The sequence below is a fragment of the Bos taurus genome, chromosome 6 (assembly GCF_002263795.3).
Source record: "Bos taurus isolate L1 Dominette 01449 registration number 42190680 breed Hereford chromosome 6, ARS-UCD2.0, whole genome shotgun sequence".
Taxonomy (NCBI): domain Eukaryota; kingdom Metazoa; phylum Chordata; class Mammalia; order Artiodactyla; family Bovidae; genus Bos; species Bos taurus.
The window spans coordinates 94,023,867-94,047,386 of record NC_037333.1 but is presented as its reverse complement, the minus strand read 5'-3'; the positions used below and the strand labels follow the sequence as shown (position 1 = coordinate 94,047,386).

Sequence of the window (23,520 nt, the reverse complement as noted above, 5' to 3'; positions counted from 1 at the left end):
CATGTCACCACATCATCCCTCTCCTCTTTGACTCCCACTAGCCCACTCCTCCAGAAAAATTCATCTGTACTAGACTAAAGTCACAGAATTTTAGAACCAGACAAGATTTAACATACCGTGTGGCTCAACCCAAAGATAAAACTACACTTGGCATGGTTGTTAAAATTTCTTTTTGAAAGAAACATTAGAAAATTAAAACTGAGCTGTCCCCATAGATAATTATTGAGAAGGCTTATTAGCCCCTTGAGTTTGAGGAAAAATTCCATCTTTAAGCAGCTGAATTCTTGCACGCACACACACACACACACACACACACACAATAATAATTAAATCAGCTACTTTCAAAGTGACCAGACCATGCAGCATGGAGATTACAAAGCAATGACATTTATAAATGTTGGCAACTAGTTGTATACCAGGAAACCAAAAGCAATTTATGTAGGAGTTTGGCATCCTCAGTTCTCTGTAAAATTCTATGACTAATTTCTCAAGTAGTTTTATTCCTCTTACTTAATTACTCTACTTCCTGCTTCACAATACAGATGAGAGCATTTGGTTGTATCCACTGCTCCAAAGGGATCAAGGAATAAAATATGTCAGTGAGGTTTTAAAAAAGGCTAGTTCTATAACTAACAATGGAACATATTACAAGATTTAAATGGGAAAATGTGAGATAAATTAGGTTTTCCTCCTGTATCCTTTCAAAACCTATGGACTAGTATTCTCACACTTTTTTGTCAATCCAGTATTACTTTTCTTATTCTAATTATTCTGAAACCTATTCATAATGTCTGTCATTCTGCATCTGCTGTATTTCCTTCATCCTGTCTCAATTTTTGTTCTCCTCAAGTGTATCTACCAGCCAGGACTTTCAGGGCTTCAAAATAACTTATTCCATATAGTCTACTGCAAGAAGGTCTCACATACATTATCCCATTTCATTCTCAAAATAAAGTAGCAGGGTTGATATACAGATTTCTATCCTCTAGAGGAGAATAGAAAAATCTCCTGTGGCCTGACCAAAATCACAGCTAAAGAAATACTTGAATCAAGAATGAAAGTCAAGCTCCTTCTCACTATGTCCAGCATGATTTCTTAAAGAGCTCTTCTCTTTAGATAAATCAGCTATTCTCCAGTCATTACTCCTCTACTGCCACTCTTCACTCCCACTTCTATTCCATCGAATGATGTTTATAAGCTTGTATACAAATTGCTGCTGACACAGTACTAACTACAAGTGACTTCTGACAATCTCCAAACCCTTATAGTGCTTGACTTCCTAATGGTACTTAGAGACAACTGGGACACTTACATGGTAATAATGTGGAACTGATGGAATAGGTTTCTAGTATCTCAGCCAGCAGGAATTCTATTAATCTAAAGAGGTCCTCCCTCCAGTACTCTTGCCTGGAAAATCCCATGGATGGAGGAGCCTGGTAGGCTGCAGTCCATGGGGTCGCTAAGAGTCGGATACGACTGAGCGACTTCACTTTCACTTTTCACTTTCATGCATTGGAGAAGGAAATGGCAACCCACTCCGGTGTTCTTGCCTGGAGAATCCCAGGGATGGGAGCCTGGTGGGCTGCTGTCTCTGGGGTCGCACAGAGTCGGACACAACTGAAGCGACTTAGCAGCAGCAGCAGCAAAGAGGTCCTCCCATCTCATATCTGAGAACAGTGAATCCATGACTGTCTCTGAGTATTTCACCTTATTATCATTCTAAGTGGCTTCAGTATTTAGCTAATATATGTCAGACTGAGAAAAATAACATAAAATTTAAATTTACATTAAAAACATAGTCGATTGCTACAATTTCTGTCAGTCAGGGACCAGCCAGCAAACCACTCCAGGTAATTTAAAATGAGGCAATTTAATGCATGGTAGTGAGTGATGGGAAGAGCTGAGAAGCCAACAGGGGATGGTGAAGCAATCAAAAAATTAGCAAAGGCAGGAAACCACTACCAATTCTGGAGCTGGAGGGATAAAGGGGGAAGTCTTATTACCCTAGACTAGAAGCCATGATTGCCTGATGGAAAAGCAGAGGCTGTCTAGCAGGGAGCTGAAAGCCCAGAGGAAACCAGCCACTGCAGAAAGATGGCACCTGAGGATCAGCTGCTGCTGCTGCTGCTAAGTCGCTTCAGTCGTGTCCGACTCTGTGCAACCCCATAGACAGAAGCCCACCAGGGCCCGCCGTCCTTGGGATTCTCCAGGCAAGAACACTGAAGTGGGTTGCCATTTCCTTCTCCAATGCATGAAAGTGAAAAGTGAAAGTGAAGTCGCTCAGTCCTGTCCGACTCTTAGTGACCCCATGGACTGCAGCTCACCAGGCTTCGCCATCCATGGGATTTTCCAGGCAAGAGAACTAGAGTGGGGTGCCATTGCCTTCTCCTGAGGATCAGCTAGTAGGGGACAAATACTCTGGCTTCTCCTATCCCCCCTCTCTCCCACCTCCCTCCACCCACCGCTTTCCAGGTTGCCTATGGACCAAATCTATCTGGAAGCTAGTTGGAAAGCAAGTCTGAGACACATGATTTATGGGTGAGGGGTCAAAATGAACATTAGTACAATAGACAATGACCAATCCACTTCCCAAAGCATGAAAGAGAAATCTAGAGCTGTAAACTGATTGCTAAATTATGTTCAATTTACTTTTCTTTTACATAATGAAAATGATCTGCATATCTCTGAGTAGCCTAGACATTAGAGCATTTGGTACATAATGTAGTTGGTTAGGGAAAATAATGCTAAGTATAGAAGCTGATGCAGCATAAGTACTGTCATATTTTCTCATTACACACTTAAACAACAATAATGGATGTCATTACACAAAAATATGTACTATAATCATACAATTTAGTTAGACTGCACAAAGAAAAGATTCACTTAGCTTGTCTTAATATATTTATACCTCTAATTACATATTCATTATATAAGCATCCACTCAAGACCTACTATGTGGCAGATAATTGGCTAGTTCCTAGAAAACTATTTCCATAATATAGGGTCATATCTTCAAGAAACAAAGAAGACAGAAACTAAAAATAAATGATACACATAAAACATAGATAAGATTGAGAGGAGCACACAAATAAGAAAGTAGTTCATTTTCCCAGGAGGATAGGAATCAATAAAAGAGAGGATATTTGAGCCAAATCTGAAGAGATAAGAAAAAATCAAAGCAAATGCTATGTTTGTCTGAAGTCTTCCCAGGCTTTTTGCCTGTGGACACATCGATCATTACAAGCATTGCTTACATATCACAGTCCAAATCAATTACAATGCTGAATCATCTGCTTACTTTAAGAAAATGCCTAAAAAGAATCCCTAACATTTCTATCCACTTGGCGTTGCAAGAAACCTAACAGAAATAATCTTAATGTTAAAGATCTTCAAGCACTGCATGCTACGATATTACCTTCTTTTTCCATCATTCCCAACCCCGTCCCCTTGTTATCCTCTCCTGCTTCCTACATACTACTGAATATTTTACAGCCGTGGGACTTTGTTCTAATTTGCTTTCTTTTCCAGTACAAGCCAAGAACCATAGAGACCTGCAATTCACATTGACCCAAATTCCTTGAGATGATGTTGAAAGGTTTTGCTTGATCTTCCACATTCGGAAAGGGATTTGGATAACATTTTACATACTGGAAACTCTGCCCTTATTCAAGATGTTGATGACCTGTTAGCTACTCCTTCACTGAAATCTTACCACTTTTGTAGACCGTATGTTACAAGGCCTCTAAAAATGCATGGTGACACCTGTCTCAGATTCATTACTTAGGACATGACATGTTAATACCAATAGGAGTGAGGTCATCTTTTAGGATAAAAACTAATTTCAGTGTCCCAAGATTCACTTGAATTTCACTAATGTCCACCCTCTTAGATATATTTAGCTATTGCTTACATAGCATATCAAATATGCTTCTATTCAAAGCTTCTATTTGTGTGTATGTGAGTGTTCAATCATGTCCGACTCTTTGTGACACCATGGACTATAGTCCACCAGGCTCCTCTGTCCATAGGATTTCTTAGGGAAAAATACTGGAGTGAGTTGCCATTTCCTCCTCCAGGGGATCTTCCCAACCCAGGGCTCAAACCCCCATCTCTTGCATCTCCTGCATTGGCAGGTGGATTCTTTACCACTGCGCCACCTCGGAAGCCCAAAGCTTCTATTGCATCGTGCTTAAATGAACATCCTAGAGCCATGATTTTTGTCACAAGAAGCCAAATAGTCTTTTTTCTGATTTAAACAAATCTTGTAGAGAAACATAGAACTGTGTTCTTGGTAATGTAAGTCTATATATTTTTTGTTGTGAGGAAAAAGAAACTATTTTAGGTATGAACACAGCTTCATGAAGACAAAGACTGGCCCACTCATTAATATGAGTCAGTTCTGTCCAGATCTCTTTGACTTAGCTATTCCCCACATGGTCACAGCATTCCTAAAGACATATTCTAATGTGTCTTTAAAATATGCAATTTTATTCTTCTCTGCAAATAGAGAAGGCTGGGCTCATATTAAACTCAACCTGTTTGTTACCACTTCAATACAAGTGGAGTTTCATGACTGTCTTACAGCCCTTGCCCACTGTTCAAACCCATTATTAACTGCAAAACCTTTTTATCCTCCAAACTATTGACCTCATACTTTAGGTAGATATGCCCTGTCGATGGCCAGAAAAAGGTGGGTTTAGAATATGCAGCAATATGGTAAAGTAGAAATTCCTCCTTTTTGTCTATTCTTGCTTACCCACATGACTGAATTTATTATTTTTGGTCTTATTTATGGTTATGGACAATGAAGGAAACAAGAGTTCATCACCTCAGTAAGTATAAAAACATTTATTTGTTCATTTATGATCTGTTATACATTATCATGGCTTCCCAAGTGGTGCTAGTGGTAAAGAATCTGCCTGCCAACGCAAGAGATGCAGGAGATGCAGTTTTGATTCCTGGGCTTGGAAGATCCTCTGGAGGAGGCGGAAATGGCAACTCACTCCCATAATCTTGCCTGGGAAATCCCATGGACAGAAGAACCTGGCAGACTACAGTCCATGTCGTCCTAAAGAGCCAAACACAACTGAGCATTACTGCTACTACTACTACTACTCCTATACATTATCATATTGCTGCCATAAATGGTTTTGTTCTCTAAATGACTTGCACAGGGAAATGCTTTGGCTCACACTACAGCCAAAGCAACTGCCACTTTCACTTTCTGGATCCAACTAGTTGCCTCTGAAAACTTTGTGTTGTTACCTCTCAGATTCAAGATTAAACAAAATAACAAACAAAATTTACTGACTCATAGGGTGCCTCTTCTTCTCACATCTGTACAGGCCCAAAGACCTTCTTCTTCTTGCTTTCATGGCCTATGGAATGAAAAAGGTAAAAAAAAAAGTATGTACACATGTGCTCAGTTGCTAAGTCGTGTCCGCCTCTTTGCGACCCCATGGACTGCAACCTAACACGCTCCTCTGTCCATGGGATTTCTCAAGCAAGAATACTGGAATCAGTTGCCATTTCCTTGTACAGGGGATCTTCTGACCCAGGGATTGAACCCTCGTCTCCTGCATTGGCGGGCAGATTCTTTACCACGAGCCAGCAAGGAAGCCCTGAACAAAAGTAATGACAACACAAGTGATGGATACATAATTGATATGTGAGTTCTGAGTTCTTCTTAGTTGATCTGTTTTGTCACACCTGCCCCATTTTTCAAGCCTATACTTTAGCAAGTCCAGTAAAGATACAATGTTCCTACAGAAGAACACAAGGAACTCAAATTCTGGTAGTCCATGTTTTTTAGGAAGAACCTATTGCAGAAGAACTATAGACTCTCTGCATTATGCTTTTAGAGATAGGTCATCTGAAAACATCCTTGTTCACAGAGTGAGGTATAACATAAAAGAGAAATTTATGAACAGAAATAATACCAGGAAGTAATTTTTCAATGGATAGAGTCACTTAAAACATCAAGGATGTAAAATATTATAATAAATCTTAAAAATTTATCAATAAAACACAACTAACTATTAAATTACAACAAAAAATAGTAGTTATTCAAGCTATGTTACACAAACCACATGGCTCTAGATTACTTTAACTAGTAAATGAGTATGAATCCTTATTGGAAAGAATGCTGCACACATTTTCTAGATAAGTTAGAGTATAACCATGACCTATAAGAAAAGAGACTACCTAATCACAACAGAATACATTCTAATGTTTGAGTGTCCAGGTAATGATATGCCAGGAAATGGGAAAGGAAGATTGTATAAGGTACATAGATAATTCTAAGGCTTATAGTCATGTTACATGCAAGTGGTACTAATAAAATGTGACTTCTTTGCACTATTAAGTACTCCCAGATCTTGCTACATCAAGGTGGTATAAGAATTTTTAAGTCTATTTAGAAATGCAATTTAGGATTTATGACAAAGGCAGGAATGCAACACAGTGGAGGAAAGGTGACTTTTTTCAATAAATTGTGCTAGATGGATATAATATCCATGCAAGCAAAAAATAGCTGAACTTCTTCCTCACAACATATACACATAGATTGCCTATCTAAACCTAAAATGTGAAACAATAAAGCTTTCAGGAGAAAACACAGAAGAGTGTCTCTGTGACCTTGGAGTTAACAAAGTTTCCTAAACAGGGCATGGAAAGCATTAACCATGAAATTTTAAAAGTGGAAAATTAGACAGTGTTAAAGTTCCTACTTGATATCAGAAATAACAAGAGAATGAAAAATCAACCAATAGGGGAGGATGCTATTCATTATAAATATCTCTGACAAAAGATTTATATTCATAATATATATTTTTTAAACTCTTTAATATTGAGAAAAATATGCACAACCCAATAGAAAAATGAAAAAAAAAAGACTTGAACAACCACTTCACAGAAAAAATGTATGACTAATAAGCATGTAAAAAAGGTGCTCAACTTCATTAGATAAATGTAAAATAAAGAACAATATAATACTACCACCCTCCCACCACCCCCCACCCAACCGCCCCTCCACTCCACTCCAGCCCCCCACCCCACTATGCCATGGCTAAAATGAAAAAGATGGGGAAATACCAAACGTTGATGAAAATGTACAGCAACCATATCGAAAGGCTTGGCAGTATTTATACAAAAGTTGAACATCACAGTCTGTTCTGACCCAATAATTATAGTCCTAGGTAAATGTGCAGGTGTCAACAAAAAACATGCTCCGAAACATTTTGTTACACTATTCATACCATTCCCAAATTAAAAATAATACAAATGGCCAGCAACAGTCCAATGGGTGAATGAACTGTGATATTTTGGAGCAATGGAAGATAAAACAAGAAAAAGTATAAGGAACTCCCAACTATACACAACTAGATAGCTGAAACAAGTATTGAGTGGGGAAAAAAGTGAGTGAACGTCGCTCACTCGTGTCCGACTCTTTGAGAGTCCATGGGCTATACAGTCCATGGAATTCTCTAGGCCAGAACACTGAAGCAGGTAGCCTTTCCCTTCTCCAGGGGAGCTTCCCAATCCAGGGACCGAACTGAGGTCTCCCGCATTGCAGACGGATTACCAGTTGAGCCACAAGGGAAGCTCGTGGGGGTGGGGGTGGGGGTGGGGGGGAGATACAAAAACAGTGTTTGCACTGTGAGTTCATGTATATAAAGACTGTTAGTAATCTAGGTCATAGTTACACTTGGGACATGGGACAGGGAGAACTGGAAAGGGGTGGTGTCAAGGTGTCCTGGGGTGCTTGCAATTGCAAAATGTTCTAGTTCTTGCTCTAAACTCTGGTTACATGGGCTTATCCAGTTTGTGAACATTTATACAGATATATCCAAATTAAAAAGTTACAGCTGGAACAAATAAGAGAATAATGTCAGCAACAGATCAAACATTAAACATTGTATTAAAACCATTGAGGTCATAAGGAACTCTACTGCTCCACCCCCTAAGCCACGCGTGCGCACATGCACAGTGAAGTGAAAAACCTCATTGGCTGGGACTAGGTGCGCACTTCCGGAAGCACTTAGCACCGCCCCTTCCGTCTGCTGGTCATCCCGCCTTCCCGCCAACCAGTCTCCGCACTCGCCAGCCCGGCAGCTTCCGCCCCGTGGACTCAAACTCCACCAAGGCAAACAGGGCTTGGCGGCTATAGCCTTTCTCACAGTCTCCTCCGTCAGAACTGGCTCGCTGCTTGCCGCCATCATGAACATCCGCAATGCTCGGCCAGACGACCTGATGAACATGCAACATTGCAACCTCCTTTGCCTTCCCGAGAACTACCAGATGAAATACTATTTCTACCATGGCCTTTCTTGGCCCCAGCTCTCTTACATCGCTGAGGACGAGGACGGGAAGATTGTGGGCTACGTCCTGGCCAAAATGGAGGAAGACCCAGATGATGTCCCTCACGGACACATAACCTCACTGGCTGTGAAGCGTTCCCACCGGCGCCTGGGCCTAGCCCAGAAGCTTATGGACCAGGCCTCCAGGGCCATGATTGAGAACTTTAGCGCCAAGTACGTGTCCCTGCACGTCAGGAAGAGTAACCGGGCAGCCTTGCACCTCTATTCTAACACTCTTAACTTTCAGATTAGTGAGGTGGAACCCAGATACTATGCAGATGGAGAAGATGCTTATGCTATGAAGCGGGATTTGTCGCAGATGGCAGATGAGCTGAGGAGGCAGTTACAGCTGAAGAAGGGCGGGTATGTGGTGCTGGGCTCCAGGGAGAACCAAGAGACCCAGGGTAGCACACTTCCTGGTTCTAAAATGGCCTGTCAAGAGAAGAACCCGGCCACTGATGGTAGCGGGAGTGACAGCAAGGAACCCAGTGAATCCACGGAAAGCCCTGATGCCCAGGACAGTTCAGAAGACTCCAACTCCACCTCCTAGAGCCTTCTTAAGGTAAGTGTTCTCACTTCCTCGACCCAGTTCCTATCTCCCCTGAATTCCTGCACCATACTTGGGTCGCCGGAGTCCATCCCATTCTAGCCCCAATGGATTTCACTGTGAAAACACCCTGTTGACCTTGGATAGGAATGTAGAATGGGTTGGGGGAAACTCATTGCTCATCATAGGAAGTTAATAGGATTCCATGCTGAAAGTAGATTAAATTCAGTAAAATAAACAACATCCTGTCTTTTCAATATCAATTGTATTTCAGAATATCCACATAGTTTATGAAATAAATTTCTTCTTTATAGAATGACAGCTAATAAAAGCAGAAAGAATGCTAGAATTATAAAGTTGCCATTTTGAAACTCTTGAAACAATAGATCAGGCAGTTGTCATCAATGAATGATGCCATTAGGTGAAAGTTGGGACTGTTTGCAATGATAGATCAAGCTAGCAACACTTGAAGTCACTGGTCAAGTGTAGCATCACTATGTGCTGTGCTGTGGTTAGTTGCTCAGTGGTGTTTGACTCTTTGCAACCTCATGGACTGTCCACCAGGTTCCTCTGTCCATGTGGATTCTCCAGGCGAGAATACTGGAGTGGGTTGCCATGCCCTCCTTCAGAGGATCTTCTCAACCCAGGGTTGAGCATCACTATAAGGGAGACAAATATTATGTGCCTCCTAATCCAATAGGAAGTGCACAGTGACAGCTATGAAATATTCTTGCCCAAAGAAAATATTGTGTGTCTGTATAAAATGTATCTTGAATCCAAAGAAGACCCTGGATCTAACATTTTTTTAAGGAAAAAAAAAAACATAGGGACATGTTAAATTTCAATCAGCCAAATCCAGAATGAGAAAATTTCTACAGAACAAATGATCTGGTTTCTCCAACAAATGAATGTCATTTTTAAAAAGAGAGGAGGAATTTATCTGTTAAAACAAGTTGTTGAGATATACTAACCATATACAACTGTTATGGAGGTTGTTTGGTTTAAACAAACTAAATATAAGACATTTTGACACAACTAGGCAGAACTTGAACACAGATTGTATCCTATTAAGGAATTGTTGATAATTTGGTTAAGTGAGCTAAATGATATTGTAGTATTGTTTTAAAAAGCCCTCATCTGTTAAAGATACCAGTTCAGATCAGTCGCTTAGTCGTGTCCGACTCTTTGCTACCTCGTGGACTGCAGCATGCCAGGCTTCCCTGTCCATCACCAACTCCCGGAGCTTGCTCAAACTCACATCCATTGAGTCGGTGATGCCATCCAACCACTTCATCCTCTGTCATCCCCTTCTCCTGCCTTTAATCTTTCCCAGCATCAGGGTCTTTTCTAAGGATATATATTGAAGTAATTAGAGTTGAAATAATATGAGGCCTTGGATTTACTTCAAAATACTCCAGCAAAATGACACACACACACACACACAAAAGAGGTCATGGAGGGGGAAACAGAAAAAATAAGAATGACGACATGTCATCATGCTATTTTTTTTACTCTATAATGTGTGAAAATCAACATGAAAAGTCAAAGAACAAAACAATTACTGTTCTTCATACTACCCATTAACCAGTCACTGACAAGTAGTTTTAAAAGACTATTTAATTTCCCTTAAAGAATGTTGTAACACCTTAACATCTTAACAATTTGAAGGGTCAATTTAGAAGCTTTAACTTCTAGTCACCTTACCCTTATATATGAAAAAGGCAGCAACTTTCACATAACAAAGTCCAGTTATGAGTGACACACTGCATATAATTAAATGCCATTGGATTCATTTACTCATTCATAAAAATTTGTATATGCCTGGCATGAGACTTGGAGCTTGGTATACACCAGTGATTAGGACAGGCTGATGTTTACATTATATAGCATCTTATCTTTGTGGTTATCAGCTTCTCTTCAGTTGTTACAGTATACCTGAGTAAGATTTTAAGTAAGCAAAGATAATTGGAGATTGCTTAATATCTGGTATGAGAAACAAAAATAACTGTCACTTAGCAGGGGAAGAGAAAATAATAAATAATTGTAAGAAAATTATTGTGTGGCAGTTATAAATCTCAGTGTCCAAATTCAGGAATAACTGAAATGTTTCTTTATATTACTGTAATCGGACTTTATTTCTAAGATGAAAGAGGTGTTCCCTGTACTTAGCGTCACTGTCCTTCCATGTTGGAACCTGCTGTGACAGCTCCGTTGGCTCCATCTAATCTTTGGTCTTTATGAGCCCCTTCTGGGTCCTTTCCAGTCAGAGTCCTCTTCAGGTCTCAGGTGTTCTCTGCCATGTTTGGGCAGTTTTGGTAGCAAGGGTATTAATGTGCGTAGACTAGTTGTTCTAAAAATTAATCTCCAAATCTCAATAACTGAAAACAGTAACACACATTTTCTCACATCACGGTCCAGTATGAGTCAGCGATGTGGTAGGGATGTGGAGGGGAGAGGAAAAGAAAGGCCCTTCTCCATGAAGTCATTCAGGACTCTTATCTTCTCCTTAGCCCTGTTTAAGAATCTGGTGAAACCTAAGGACACCTCGAAAACTGCCTTTTAAAGGCTTGAAAATCTGTGCGATTGCAAAGGAAACCAATTTTTATTAATACTGTTATCAAATTATTTTAAAATAAACTTATTTTGTTGTTCAGTCACTAAGTCGTGTCTGACTCCTTACCACCCCATGGACTGCAGCATGCCAGGCTTCCCTGTCCTTCACTGTCTCCCAGAGTTTGCTCAAATTCATGTCCATTGAGTCAGTGATGCAATCTAACAATCTCATCCTCTGCCATCCCCTTCTCCTTTGCCTTCCATCTTCCCCAACATCAGGGTCTTATGTTATTTATGTATTTAAAGGAAAATCGAGTGTAAATGCTATTTGGAGATACCTCCAGCAGCTGTAGTGTAATATGAAAACCTGTGATTTGTATTGGTGATAAAGTCACAAGGTCTGTAACACACTACTGTGCCTTAGTGCCTGTATTCATAATTGAAGGAAATGCTAAATTTCAGTTGGAGGCTAGTGAAAATCCAGAATTTTTTGTTGTTGTTCCAAATCCAAGTTCATGATTCTCCCAAATTCAGTTAATGGATCCCAGGCTAAAAACCCCTGATACAGTGCCATTTTCTAGAATCATATGTCCTCCACTTGTTCATATACATTCAACTTGCAGATAAGGGAAGATAATACACATGGAGGTTTATCTAGGTGTTAAAAGTCAGTCTCATTTTCCTAACTACCTGCAGGGGAGATTAGATAATGTAGTGTAGTTGTATGCCTGGGAGGAAAAGGAATGAGTTCTGGTAACCACACAACATCGTTTCTGCAATAGTGGGAACCACCCCAGTGGTGCTCTGGACTTTGAGAAGTTCTGCTTCCATGCCCGGCTAGGAGCCTGGGGTCTCTCTGCTGCCCCCTCCCTCTCCATAACATGGCACAGAAAATTCTGCCAGGCTATCTGAGCTGTCTGCTTAGTCACACGACACACATGTCTTCTGCACAAACCTCGGCATGGGACACTGGGACCCTACCACCTTGCTGCCTTTCTGCCTCTTGTTAAAGCCTGGAAGAATTGACCCCTCTACATGGAAATCCCCTGAATTGTCTAAAGCTGCATTTACCATCCCTCACCTTTGTCCCATTCAGCAAGGGTTTATTAGGACATACACTTAGCTGCCTGAATGGGAAAAGACTTCTGTGAGGAAAGAAAGAATAGAGACAAAAATTAAAAGGTTAATACAACAGAAGTATTATCCAGCCACAACTGTGGCATTCCCCCTGTGGAACTGCAGTTAGAATACCTACAGAAGAAAGTCCTGAAAGAAATAACCTTTCATTTTCCCTTATCTTATTTTGCGTCTGGGCAATGGAGACAGAGTTAGAAGATTTAGAAATGATGGTGAATAGGGCAGCTGGTGAAGGAGACCGGATGTCTTCCTCTACAAAATGGTAATAAAAGTCACTGAGAACACTGTGAGAACACTGTGTCAGAGGTACGATTATAGGGACTACTTGTGAATTGTCTCACTTAAGCCTCCTAAAATCCCTCTAAAGTAGGTACCCAGGTAGTGCTAGTTGTAAAGAACCTGCCTACGAATGCAGGAGACATAAGAGATGCAGGTTCGATCCCTGGGTTGGGCACATCCCCTGGAGGAGGAAATGGCAACCCACTCCAGCATTCTTGCCTGGAGAATCCATCCCACAGACAGCGAGGCCTGGCAGGCTAAAATCCATAGAGTCACACAGAGTCAGACATGACTGAAGTGACTTGGCACACACACACACACATGCAAAATGCATTGCTCCATTTTACAGATGAGAAGTGCCTGTCATTCAGACAGTAAGTGGAAAACAGGGATGCAAACTCAGATGCTGGGACTCCACCAGGGTGAAGATTAAGTGGACAGTGCCTGAAAATTGCTTAGCCCAATGCTTCACACACAGTTACTTATTCTATAAATTTTTGCTTTCAAACTGCAGTGATAGTAACCATCCAGCCTCTTTTTCTTCTCCACAGTAATCAAGTGATAGAATGTTGTGTATGAGCAGCAACAGTTTGCAGCCTTGGAAGGGAGATGCATCTTAATGATTAAAATAGCTTTCACTGACAAGCTGAATGTCAAAGCATTCAGCTGAATCAATGCTCGTCAACAGCAGAGTTTCTAAGGAGCCATAGCAATGAAGACAGGTCAGTTCAAAACATGCTAGTTAAGGCAGGAATGCCATCAAATTGATGCTCCTGACAAGAAATATGTGGATGATTAATAACAAAAAGGGAAAAAATGCAGAATCTTAGAATTTTCCATTGAGCTGGCAATATTGAGTTAACCAAGGTTACTTGAGTGACTCTCCCTTTCTGGTCTATTCTTTCTGTCGCTAAGCTGTCATCCTAACAAAAAGTTGTTAAATGTTCACATGAGCATTCACTGAAATAGACTGTTCTTAATTTTACCAGACAACTAATTATAACTGGAATGATATAATGAAATATGGAAGAAAGTTAGAGACTGACAGGTCTGGTAAATTCCTAGTATAACCTTACCCCAGATATGCCAGAAACCATAGATTTCAAATGCTGCTGCACTGTATAAAGATAAAGAGGGGAGGGGAAGTGGGAAGAGATAAAATATTGTTTTGAAATACTAATCAGATAGATATCATTTGTTGAATTATTTATAATCTCTAACAATGTCACTTTTCAGTCAGTGTGCCATGTATATATTTAGGATGACTGAAATACCAACTTTGTTAGAGGTAACTGACAAAAACAGAGGCTTTTCCTAAATGTTACACCCTTCATGCTAAGGAGCTCTATGGTGGAAGAGGTAAGGAAGAGACGATAACAACAGTTATTCTGTGAATGGCTCTGGTTCAAAGAGCTTTCCTGAAATATTCTGCAGTGCTGTTCTAAGACTGAAGTCCTCAGACTATCATAGGATTTTTTTTTAATTCCACGTCATAAAATTCTGTTTTGTTCTCGAAAAGTCATGTCAACAATTAACCTATTTCTCAGGCTGCCATTGCCTGTCTTTAAGTAATCCCAGTAGTGTAAGAATTTGAACTTAATAAGCTAATAAGTTAAGGACTAATAATATTCATATTTTATCTTAACGTCTTAATTGTATCAAGCAATATTTACTGAGAAAACTAAAAGAACTATAGAATTGGTTTTTATATAACTTCTTTTGCATGCCTCTTTTAACAGTGTTTGAAACAAATTAAAAAAGGTAATGATGATAGACTTTCTGGCCTATTCTCCCACATCTTCCATGACAGCAAATACACTTTTTTTCAAAAATAACATTTTGTATTATATGCCTCTGCCTGTCCTGCTTGATTCACTGTTGTTATTTTGGGAACTGACTTCTCTAATAAAATTGTGATTTTGTACAAAAATGCTTTTTAACTGGCCTGTACCTAATAGCCTTTATCTTACAACTTCTGTGTGCATCTGATAGATGGGAAAACAATGCATCTTTGCAACTTAAAGGTTGTGCTGTTGTTTTATTTGCAGCTACTCAGTAATGGGAAGCAATACTCCACTAGCTTTTCTTTAACTTATATATTCCATTCATATATCACACAAACCTTTCTACCTTATTAAGGATAGGGCCCATGTCCCAGTTCCTTGGACTCCAAAATTACTGCAGACAGTGACTGCACCATGAAATTAAAAGATGCTTGCTCCTTGGAAGAAAAGCTATGACAAACCTAGGCAGTGGATTAAAAAATAGTCAAAGCTATGGTTTTTCCAGTAGACATGTACGGATGTGAGAATTGGACTGTAAAGAAGGCTGAGTGCCATAGAATTGATGCTTTAAAACTGTGGTGCTGGAAAAGGCTCTTGAGAGTCCCTTGGGCTGCATGGAGATCAAGCCAGTCAATCCTAAAGGAAATCAATCCTGAATATTCATTGGAAGGACTGATGCTGAAGCTCTAATACTTTGGCCACCTGATACAAAGAACCAACTCTTCAGGAAAGACCCTCATGATTGGAAAGATTGAAGGCAGAAGGAGAAGGGGATGAGATGGTTGGATGGCATCACTGACTCAATAGACTTGAGTTTGAGCAAATTCCAGGAGATAGTGAAGGACAGGGAAGCCTGGCATGCTGCAGTCCATGGGACTGCAAAGAGTCAGAAATTACTTAGCAACTGAACAACAACCACCATGTCCCATTTATCTTCATTTCCTTAACTCTTGACACATTATTCCTTCATTGTAAGTTCTCAGTATATAGTCATTGAAAGAAGGAAGGACCCGCCCAAATTACCAATGTAGAATTTAAAAATGAAAAGGAGAGAAAGTGTACTTAAGGCACTACTTTCTATTACCTATTGTAATTAGAATGCTTTTAAGTTATGAATAGAGAGACATAATGGGTATTTTGCTTTCATATCCAGGTCTCACAGAAAGAAAATATGACTTCTAGAATTGGACACATTGCATCTAGCTATCAAGAGCTAAAAAGGCTTTTCATTTCATTTGAATTGAGATAAATTTCCTTTTTCTCCCTCTCTTTTTTTTTTTTTTTTTTTTTGAGATAAGTTTCTTTTTGAGTGGAGTAGGATGGGGTAGAATTTGAAGATGGCAAGCAAAAGTGTCATAATTTCTTCAGGTTTAAAATAAGATCTTTGGGGTAGATCTCAGCCTTTCATTGTTCTCCCCACTCCCCTCTCTCCTGGCAGAAATGGCTTTTCGGTTCAGTTCAGTTGCTCAGTCATGTCTGACTCTTTGCGACCCCATGGACTGCAGCACACCAGGCCTAACTGTCCATCACCAACTCCCAGAGTTTACCCAAAACTCCTGTCCGTTGAGTCAGTGATGCCATCCAACCATCTCAACCTCTGTCATCCCCTTCTCCTCACTTAGATGTCAAGAAAAGTCCATGTGTCTTCACCACAGAGAGGGGAGAGAGCCTCAGATTCACGTGTGGCTCTTTGTGCTGTCATCTGAATTCTCACTGGCCCCCATGGAGATATAGCGAGTCTAAACTGGCTGTTAGTGCCTTGTTGATCTGCTGCCAGAATCTGTTACTGGTTAAACCCTGGTTTTATTCTCTCAGAGTCTATAGCCCTCCTTTGCTCACTTGCTCTCTTTTCACTTCTCAACAGCATTGCAGGTCCTCGTGTCTCAACCACATCTGGTCTCTGAGTCCTGGCTTATCCCGTGAACTCTGTAGCATCTGCTCTGGGGTCATCTCAGGCCAACCCCAATGGCTTCTCACTCTCAACCTTCCACACACCCCACCAGGATCATGACGGAATACGTGGACACAAGAGCCTGCTGTGCAAGTGCCAAGAAGTTTGAGGCCTGCCATCACCGAACCTTTCCTGGCCTGCTCACACCATGCCTGCCATTTTATTGTGTTTGTAGTAGTCCTTTGTTGGGTGTGGTTGTCTTGTAAGGTTGTCCCTTCCTAAAATACAGAACAGGAAACAGGGAAGACTCCCAAAGCTCCTAGGCTTTTAGTTTTTGCCATTGTTCCTCTGGGTTTTCATTCTTGAGGGGGTGGTCAGGACCATCAAGTCAGACCTCATGCCCCCTTCCTCTTCCTTTTTCACCCCTTCTCGTTGAAGTATTCTGTTTCCTCTTCCTTTCTCCAGGAACCTGTCCGCTCTCATGTCCTCTCCTTTCTTGAAGAGGTATTCTCCTCCTTCCCAGGGGGAAGAAGTGGTAAGGGCTTCTATTATGCAATCAGAACTTGGAGATTTTAAGAAAAGGACAACCAGTAATTAAATTGGAATATCTAATATGCTTGTTAGTGTCTTTTTTTTTTTTTGGTTAGTGACATAACTTGCTGTTTATTGAGAACCTATAATGTTTAGGCACAGTTCTAGGGCCTTTATTACCAGTATATTTAATCCTCTCAGCAAGTGGGAGGTAAGTTTATTATTATCCCTATTTTATAGATGGGGAACCTGAAGTCAAGGAGGCGAAGTAAATTTCTAGGACCTGAACTCAAGTTATTTGAATTCAAAGCCAAAATTCCTTTCACTTTCCTCTTGCTCCTTTTTGCATTTTATTTACAAAAGTGTGAAAACAATAGCAAAAAAAGGGAGAATCGAGTTTTAAAATGTGTTAACACGTGACAACTATATGTCTTTTGTAAATATTTATATAACCCACTGTTATAATCCTGTTTACTGTTTTCCCCAGTAAAAATAAGTAAAGGCAAAACATTTTGACCACTTTTGATGCAGTGCAGCAGAGGTCACCAGATAAAATCCAGTTATCATTACTTAATGTTTTTCTATTCACTGAATGTGAATTACCATAGCATGTAGTTTTTCTCATGTTTAAATTTTTATGAAAACTAGTGTGTATGGTTTAAAGTTAAAGCCCTGACATTAACCATCCGATGACAAGAGAGAAATCTGTTCTCTGTAGTCATAATTAGCCCTTCTAAGCTCTTCTTACAAATCTACTCTAAGAATGTACTCTTAAGAATGCCTGCCTAAAAAAAAAAAGAATGCCTGCCTAATAGGAAATGATTGCCTGAGGCAGACATAAAAGTTTTTTCCTACATGAGGATTTGACAATACAAACCTCTCATCCATCTTTCCATCTTTACTGTTTTTCTTTTTAATTTTCTCTCCCAACTCTAAAACTATTTTATTCCTTCCTCTCAAGCATGTATTTATCTCTTTATTTTTAAATATTACAGCTTTCTAACATCTGTCTCTAGGGCAGCATAATCTTACTGGTGAAATATTCCATGTTTTCCTTGAGCCCTTGTCAATATGTCTTCGTGTTAACAGCTTAGCAGATGGAGAAACAGAAGGAGTAGCCTCAGCTTACCTGAATGATTTCTCTCCGGCACCCGGCACATGACTGTCTCTACTAACTTGATGATAGGAACTGGAGTAATTGGAAGATAAGAAATGATGCCTGACTTTTGCAGTGTTGTTTACCAAAACTGTTGGCAGCTTTTTTATGTTACTGTTAGATCCTTTTTCCCAGTCTCATACCAAGAGAAGACAGAAGTATAGCAACCTACCTGGTTCGCACTGTGCCTACTTAGATAATGAAAGTAAAATAATAATAACTAATATCGCTTTGGGCGTAAATTAGCATATTCCCAGGTGGTTCCAGGGTAATCACCGTGGTTTAGCAGGAGCAATAGCTTTCTGCAACAGAAAATGTGGGAGCCTGGGATACTGCTTTGTGTAATAGCATTGTTCTTTTTACATGGGGCTTATTATTATTTAATGGGGTGACTGCTTTTTACTTAAGTATTGGGTTGGCCAAAAGCTTCATTTGGGTTTTTCCATAGGATGCTGTGGAAAAACCCAAGTTTTTTTGGCCAACCCCGTACAAACCGAGAGAGGCCAAAGCAGGACATTGAAACAAGGATGTAGGAGAGTCCGTGGTGAACACCCTTGGACTAGCTGTAGGAAATGACCCACACTGGCTCCTGTACTTGCTGCTTTAAAGAAACTATCTGGGTGGGCTAAGGTCTGTGAGCATATTGTTCAGAAACACTAATCATCAAGATGCAGGGTTTTCTCTGGCTAATAGAAACTTGTGAATGAAGTCTGTGAGTTTCCTAGTTGGAATCTGTGTTTTCCCTTTGGAGATAAGAATAAGGAACCAAAAGTGACTGAAACAATAATGGGGAAGTAGATATGTGGGAGGAGCAGAGAGGGGTGCTGGAGGTTAGTCCAAAGCTGAGTAAACTAGGAAAGGATAAGGACTCTGAAATAGCTGAAAGAAAGTTTTCTCAAGCTTTTACACGCAGATGGGTCATTGGGGACCATGTTAAAATGAAGATTTTGTTTCCGTAAGTGGGGGTGTGGGGGATGCTGAGTGTCTGCATTTCTAACTAGCTCCTGGACAATGGGCAATGCTGATGTTGCTGATCTAGGTATCACACCTTGACTTGTAGATGTCTTAACAGTTATCTCGAAATACGGAACTAGTCCAGAATACCTGTGACTGGCCTGTAGGTTGGTTTGTATTAGACTCCAAATAATTTAGAATCTCATTCTTAAATACACATGCAAATGTTGTTTGTCTTAGGAATTTTGTCATATGAGGTTGATGACCTAATGATTTCAATAAAAATTTCAAACCTGTTTCATCAAAATGTGTAAAGCAAAATTTATATATACAGTATATGAGCTATAGTGATAATAATTGACATCTTCTATTATATTAGAAGGTAGGCTCAGCAGGTAAAGAATCTGCCTGCAATGCGGGAGACCCCTGTTCAAGTCTGGGTTCGGGAAGATCTGCTGGAGAAGGGATAGGCTACCCACTCCAGTACTCTTGGGCTTCCTTGATGGCTCAGCTGGTAAATAATCTGCCTGCAACATGGGAGACATGGGTTTGATCCCTGGGTTGGGAAGATTCCCTGGAGAAGGGAACAGCTACCCACTCCAGTATTCTGACCTGGAGAATTCCATAGACTGTGTAGTTCATGGGGTCAAACGGTCTCAAAGAGACTAACTTTCACTTTCTTTGATATGTTAATATTTCCTTCCTCATCTTTGACTTCCAAACAAATGACTGGGTAGATGAGATTTTTGAACTGTCACTCAATTTATTGTGTTTGTTGATCCATAGATTACTCCAGACACTAAGAATGTTTCCCATGCTGATATTTGACATAGAATTTGAACATGAACACATTAAAAAAAGAGAATATGAGATCTTTATGTGGGTTGAAGTGGTGTGGGAAACAATTTCAAGAAAAAATTTCTCATCCAGGGATAAGAATTTCTAGCCCAGGTTTTCTCAAAGTACAATTCATCAAAGTCACCCAGGTGCTATGTTAAAAACACAGTTTCTTTCACTCCAGCTCAAATTTACAAAACAGATTGTGTATTTTTAACAAGCCTCCAGGTGATTGTTTTGTATGCTGCCACCTGAAAATCATTGACTAGTAAGACATTGTGGAGAAGGCAATGGCACCCCACTCCAGTACTCTTGCCTGGAAAACCCCATGGCTGGAGGAGCCTGGTAGGCTCCAATCCATGGGGTCACTAAGAGTCAGAGACGACTGAGCGACTTCACTTTCACTTTTCACTTTCATGCTTTGGAGAAGGAAATGGCAACCCACTCTAGTGTTCTTGCCTGGAGAATCCCAGGGACGGAGGAGCCTGGTGGGCTGCCGTCTCTGGGGTCACATAGAGTCAGACACGACTGAAGCGACTTAGCAGCAGCAGTAAGACATTGAATTCATCATGAAGGTAATTTGAAGGGCAATTTTCCCATGGTGACACTCCAAATTTAAGTTAATTTGTTCAAAGAAGCATTTTGCTGTTGTCTTTCTATTACTTGCCTGCCCATCCTTTCCCCAGTCCTCCCTTTTCAACATCAGTGTCCCCTCCCTTTTCCTAGTTTTATCTTTGTTTTTTGTCTCCAAGCCAACAATAACCTGTAGTTTGGCAGTAGTGGCATATAGCACAGACGTGCAGAATCAGAATATTCACAGATACTCTCACTGAAATTTTCTTAATTTCTTTCCAGAACAAGAAGCTAAAATACTGCAGTGTCCATTTACAAGTCAGATACCAGGCCAGTCTGGAATCACAGGCTCTTCTACTCCTGTGTCATTCGTTCCTCATAGCCTTTCATCATCTGGGTATTCTGAGTCAGAACTGTTATTAACGGTACTTGGCCAAAAACCTGATGAAACAGACCAAGTGACTTATCACAGCCCTTCTTAATACTTTTTCCTAGACATGAATGCTTCTTTGAAATCTTAAAAGACACAGATCATTTCCTTGAGGCACACTTGAAAGGTAATTTAAACAGCTTGTTCCCTTATATGGATATAAAGATTAAATTTTGTGAAGTTCTGCAAAAAAAAAGTCCTTTCATTATAAATCATATATATATTGCTTTCACACCAAAATTAAGATAGATTTTGTGTAAGGTCATCACCTCAACTGCATATTTTAAGACCTTACTTAGAGAACACAGTCCTTAGCAAGTAATTGTCACAAGAAGTGGTTTAATAGAGTGAGAAATCACAGACCTGAGTCCAAAGGCTTAAATTTTAGTCCTAGTTTGGCTTATTACTACCTGAATATCCTCTGGCATGTCAATTTTCTCATATATAAAATAGAGAAAAATAACTTTCATACCTTCTGAGTTATTGTGTAATGAGGTATTGTAGGGAAAACTGCACTGTAATTTGTAAGAAGACATGTAAATGTTATTACTAACGTTTTTACTTTCAGAGATTTTTATCCTCAGATTCAAACTGGTGTGAAATATTGATAATTTTCCTCTCTAGCCATCCAGGAAAAAAAAAAAAAAATCAGCATTTCTGCAGTGATGACTGTGTGCATGTGTGTGAAGATTTTAAGGAATGAAGTATGACGAATGGAGTGAATTCCTATAAATGTAGCAAGTCAAATCTCTATGTATCCATTTAAAAGGAAACGCTTAATCAAAGTTGTTTAGCTCTTGCTCTTTATGACCCAAGCATTCATATGTAATAAGATTATTTGTGTGAATCAAATTGTACTTGTTTTCCCATTTGCATGGTTTTGAGTAAAGGAGACTTAAAAAAAATCACCAAAGTTTTCACATATTCAAAATCTTAAGTAAACTATGGTGATACATTAGGGCAAGCATCTAAATCTGGCTACTTTTTGAAGCATCACCAGAGCAAAAAGCTGTGTCAAGTCCCAAGGTACATTACTTTCATTACTGAAAGAAGGTACAAAAGTTAAAGCTTGTTAAATAATAGATGTTGTAAAGAATCTTGGAAAATTATGGACTCCCTCAGGTAAAGAGCCTTCTAGGAAATGAATATTTCTATTGTTCCTTTGGTATTCAAGACAGTTTTGTGCCTACTGGTATAAGTGCTGTGCTTAGTTACTCAGTCATGTCCAGCTCTTTGCAACTCCATGGACTGTAGCTCATCTGTCCATGGGGATTCTTCAGGCAAGAATACTGGAATGGTTTGCCACACCCTACTCCAGGAAGAGGTCTTCCCAACCCAGGGATCAAACCCAGGTCTCCTGCATTGCAGGCAGATTCTTTACCATCTGAGCCGCCAGGAAATCCTTGGTAAGTATGCCCTAGTTAGTAAGATTCTCAGTTAGTTGGAGGTATGCCTTTCTTTTAAAAGTGGCAAAACAATTCATGTGAAGGGAAGTTGAGAAAAGAACCAACAAAACAGAAGGGTTCTTAGGCAGATCAGCCTAGGAAAATGTACACTTGGAAACTGATAACAGATTTTGAGTCCCTGAAAATTACTCAATGCCTGTGTATCCCTTATAAAGTACTAAAGGATGAAAAGCAATGATCCATGATATATTTTCCACCACTTCATACATGTTCTTTAATTTTATCCTCTTCTTTATAATTGGGGAGTCAGAGGGAGCAGGGTGGATAGATTAATTTGTATCCAGTAAGTTCTTTTGTTTGTTTGTTACTAAAACTTACACAATGAAAGGAGGTAGTTTCAGAATAACTGGACACCCTGAATAAAGAAAGAAGGCTGTATTTATAGTTTAAAATTATGTATACCAGTACAATTCTGATTCTAAAATATCTTGGTCAGTCATGTGAAAATATAGGTTCCTGTCTTTGATGAGAAAAAAATAGAGAGGGCTTATCACAGAATGTACAGCTTTTAGAACCACTCTGTCATTCATGGCTTATCCCTCAGAATTCAAAGCTTTATAAGTTATAAACATTTTCCAGCACATGGTACATCCTGTCTTATGTCAGACAGGGCTAGGATAATCCAAGGGCATAAATGAATTTTCCCTTTTCCACCCTGAATTATTCTTTCATCCCTCATACCCAGTATCCTATTATTCTTTCCTGGCTTAAGTTCCACCCTTAAGCGACGCTGGAATTCCTTCAAAATAACCTATATCATATCACTTTTTAAATTCCTTTGCCCCTTCTGTCCCCACTTCCCATAGATAGATTGATAAATAGATCCTACATCATGGCTGGTAATAAGCATTTTTAAGAATTCACATGAAATTATTCATCACTGGCAGCCTTGCTCTCTAAAGAATATTTATATTTAATGCAAATGAATCTGACTGGTAGGATAAACCTGCTTCATTGATACTCTCATCTTATCTACTGGAAGATCTAAACTGGAGCTCCACAGGGTGGCCTGCCACCTTGGGCCA

General features: G+C 39.8%; 1 protein-coding gene across 1 annotated transcript; it reads left to right on the top strand.

Moving 5' to 3' along the window:
* The first annotated feature begins 8,208 nt into the window (after positions 1 to 8,208).
* NAA11 (N-alpha-acetyltransferase 11, NatA catalytic subunit) lies at positions 8,209 to 17,158 on the top strand. Its single transcript, NM_001206411.1, has 2 exons — positions 8,209 to 8,919; positions 16,522 to 17,158. Exon 1 carries the CDS (start codon positions 8,218 to 8,220, stop codon positions 8,905 to 8,907), a length of 690 nt encoding a protein of 229 aa, NP_001193340.1. The 5' UTR covers positions 8,209 to 8,217; the 3' UTR covers positions 8,908 to 8,919; positions 16,522 to 17,158.
* The last annotated feature ends 6,362 nt before the right edge of the window (positions 17,159 to 23,520 follow it).

What these genes read in the sequence shown, in the direction of transcription:
- NAA11 (NM_001206411.1), top strand. Translation starts at nt 8,218, where the DNA reads ATGAACATCCGCAATGCTCGGCCAGACGACCTGATGAACATGCAACAT.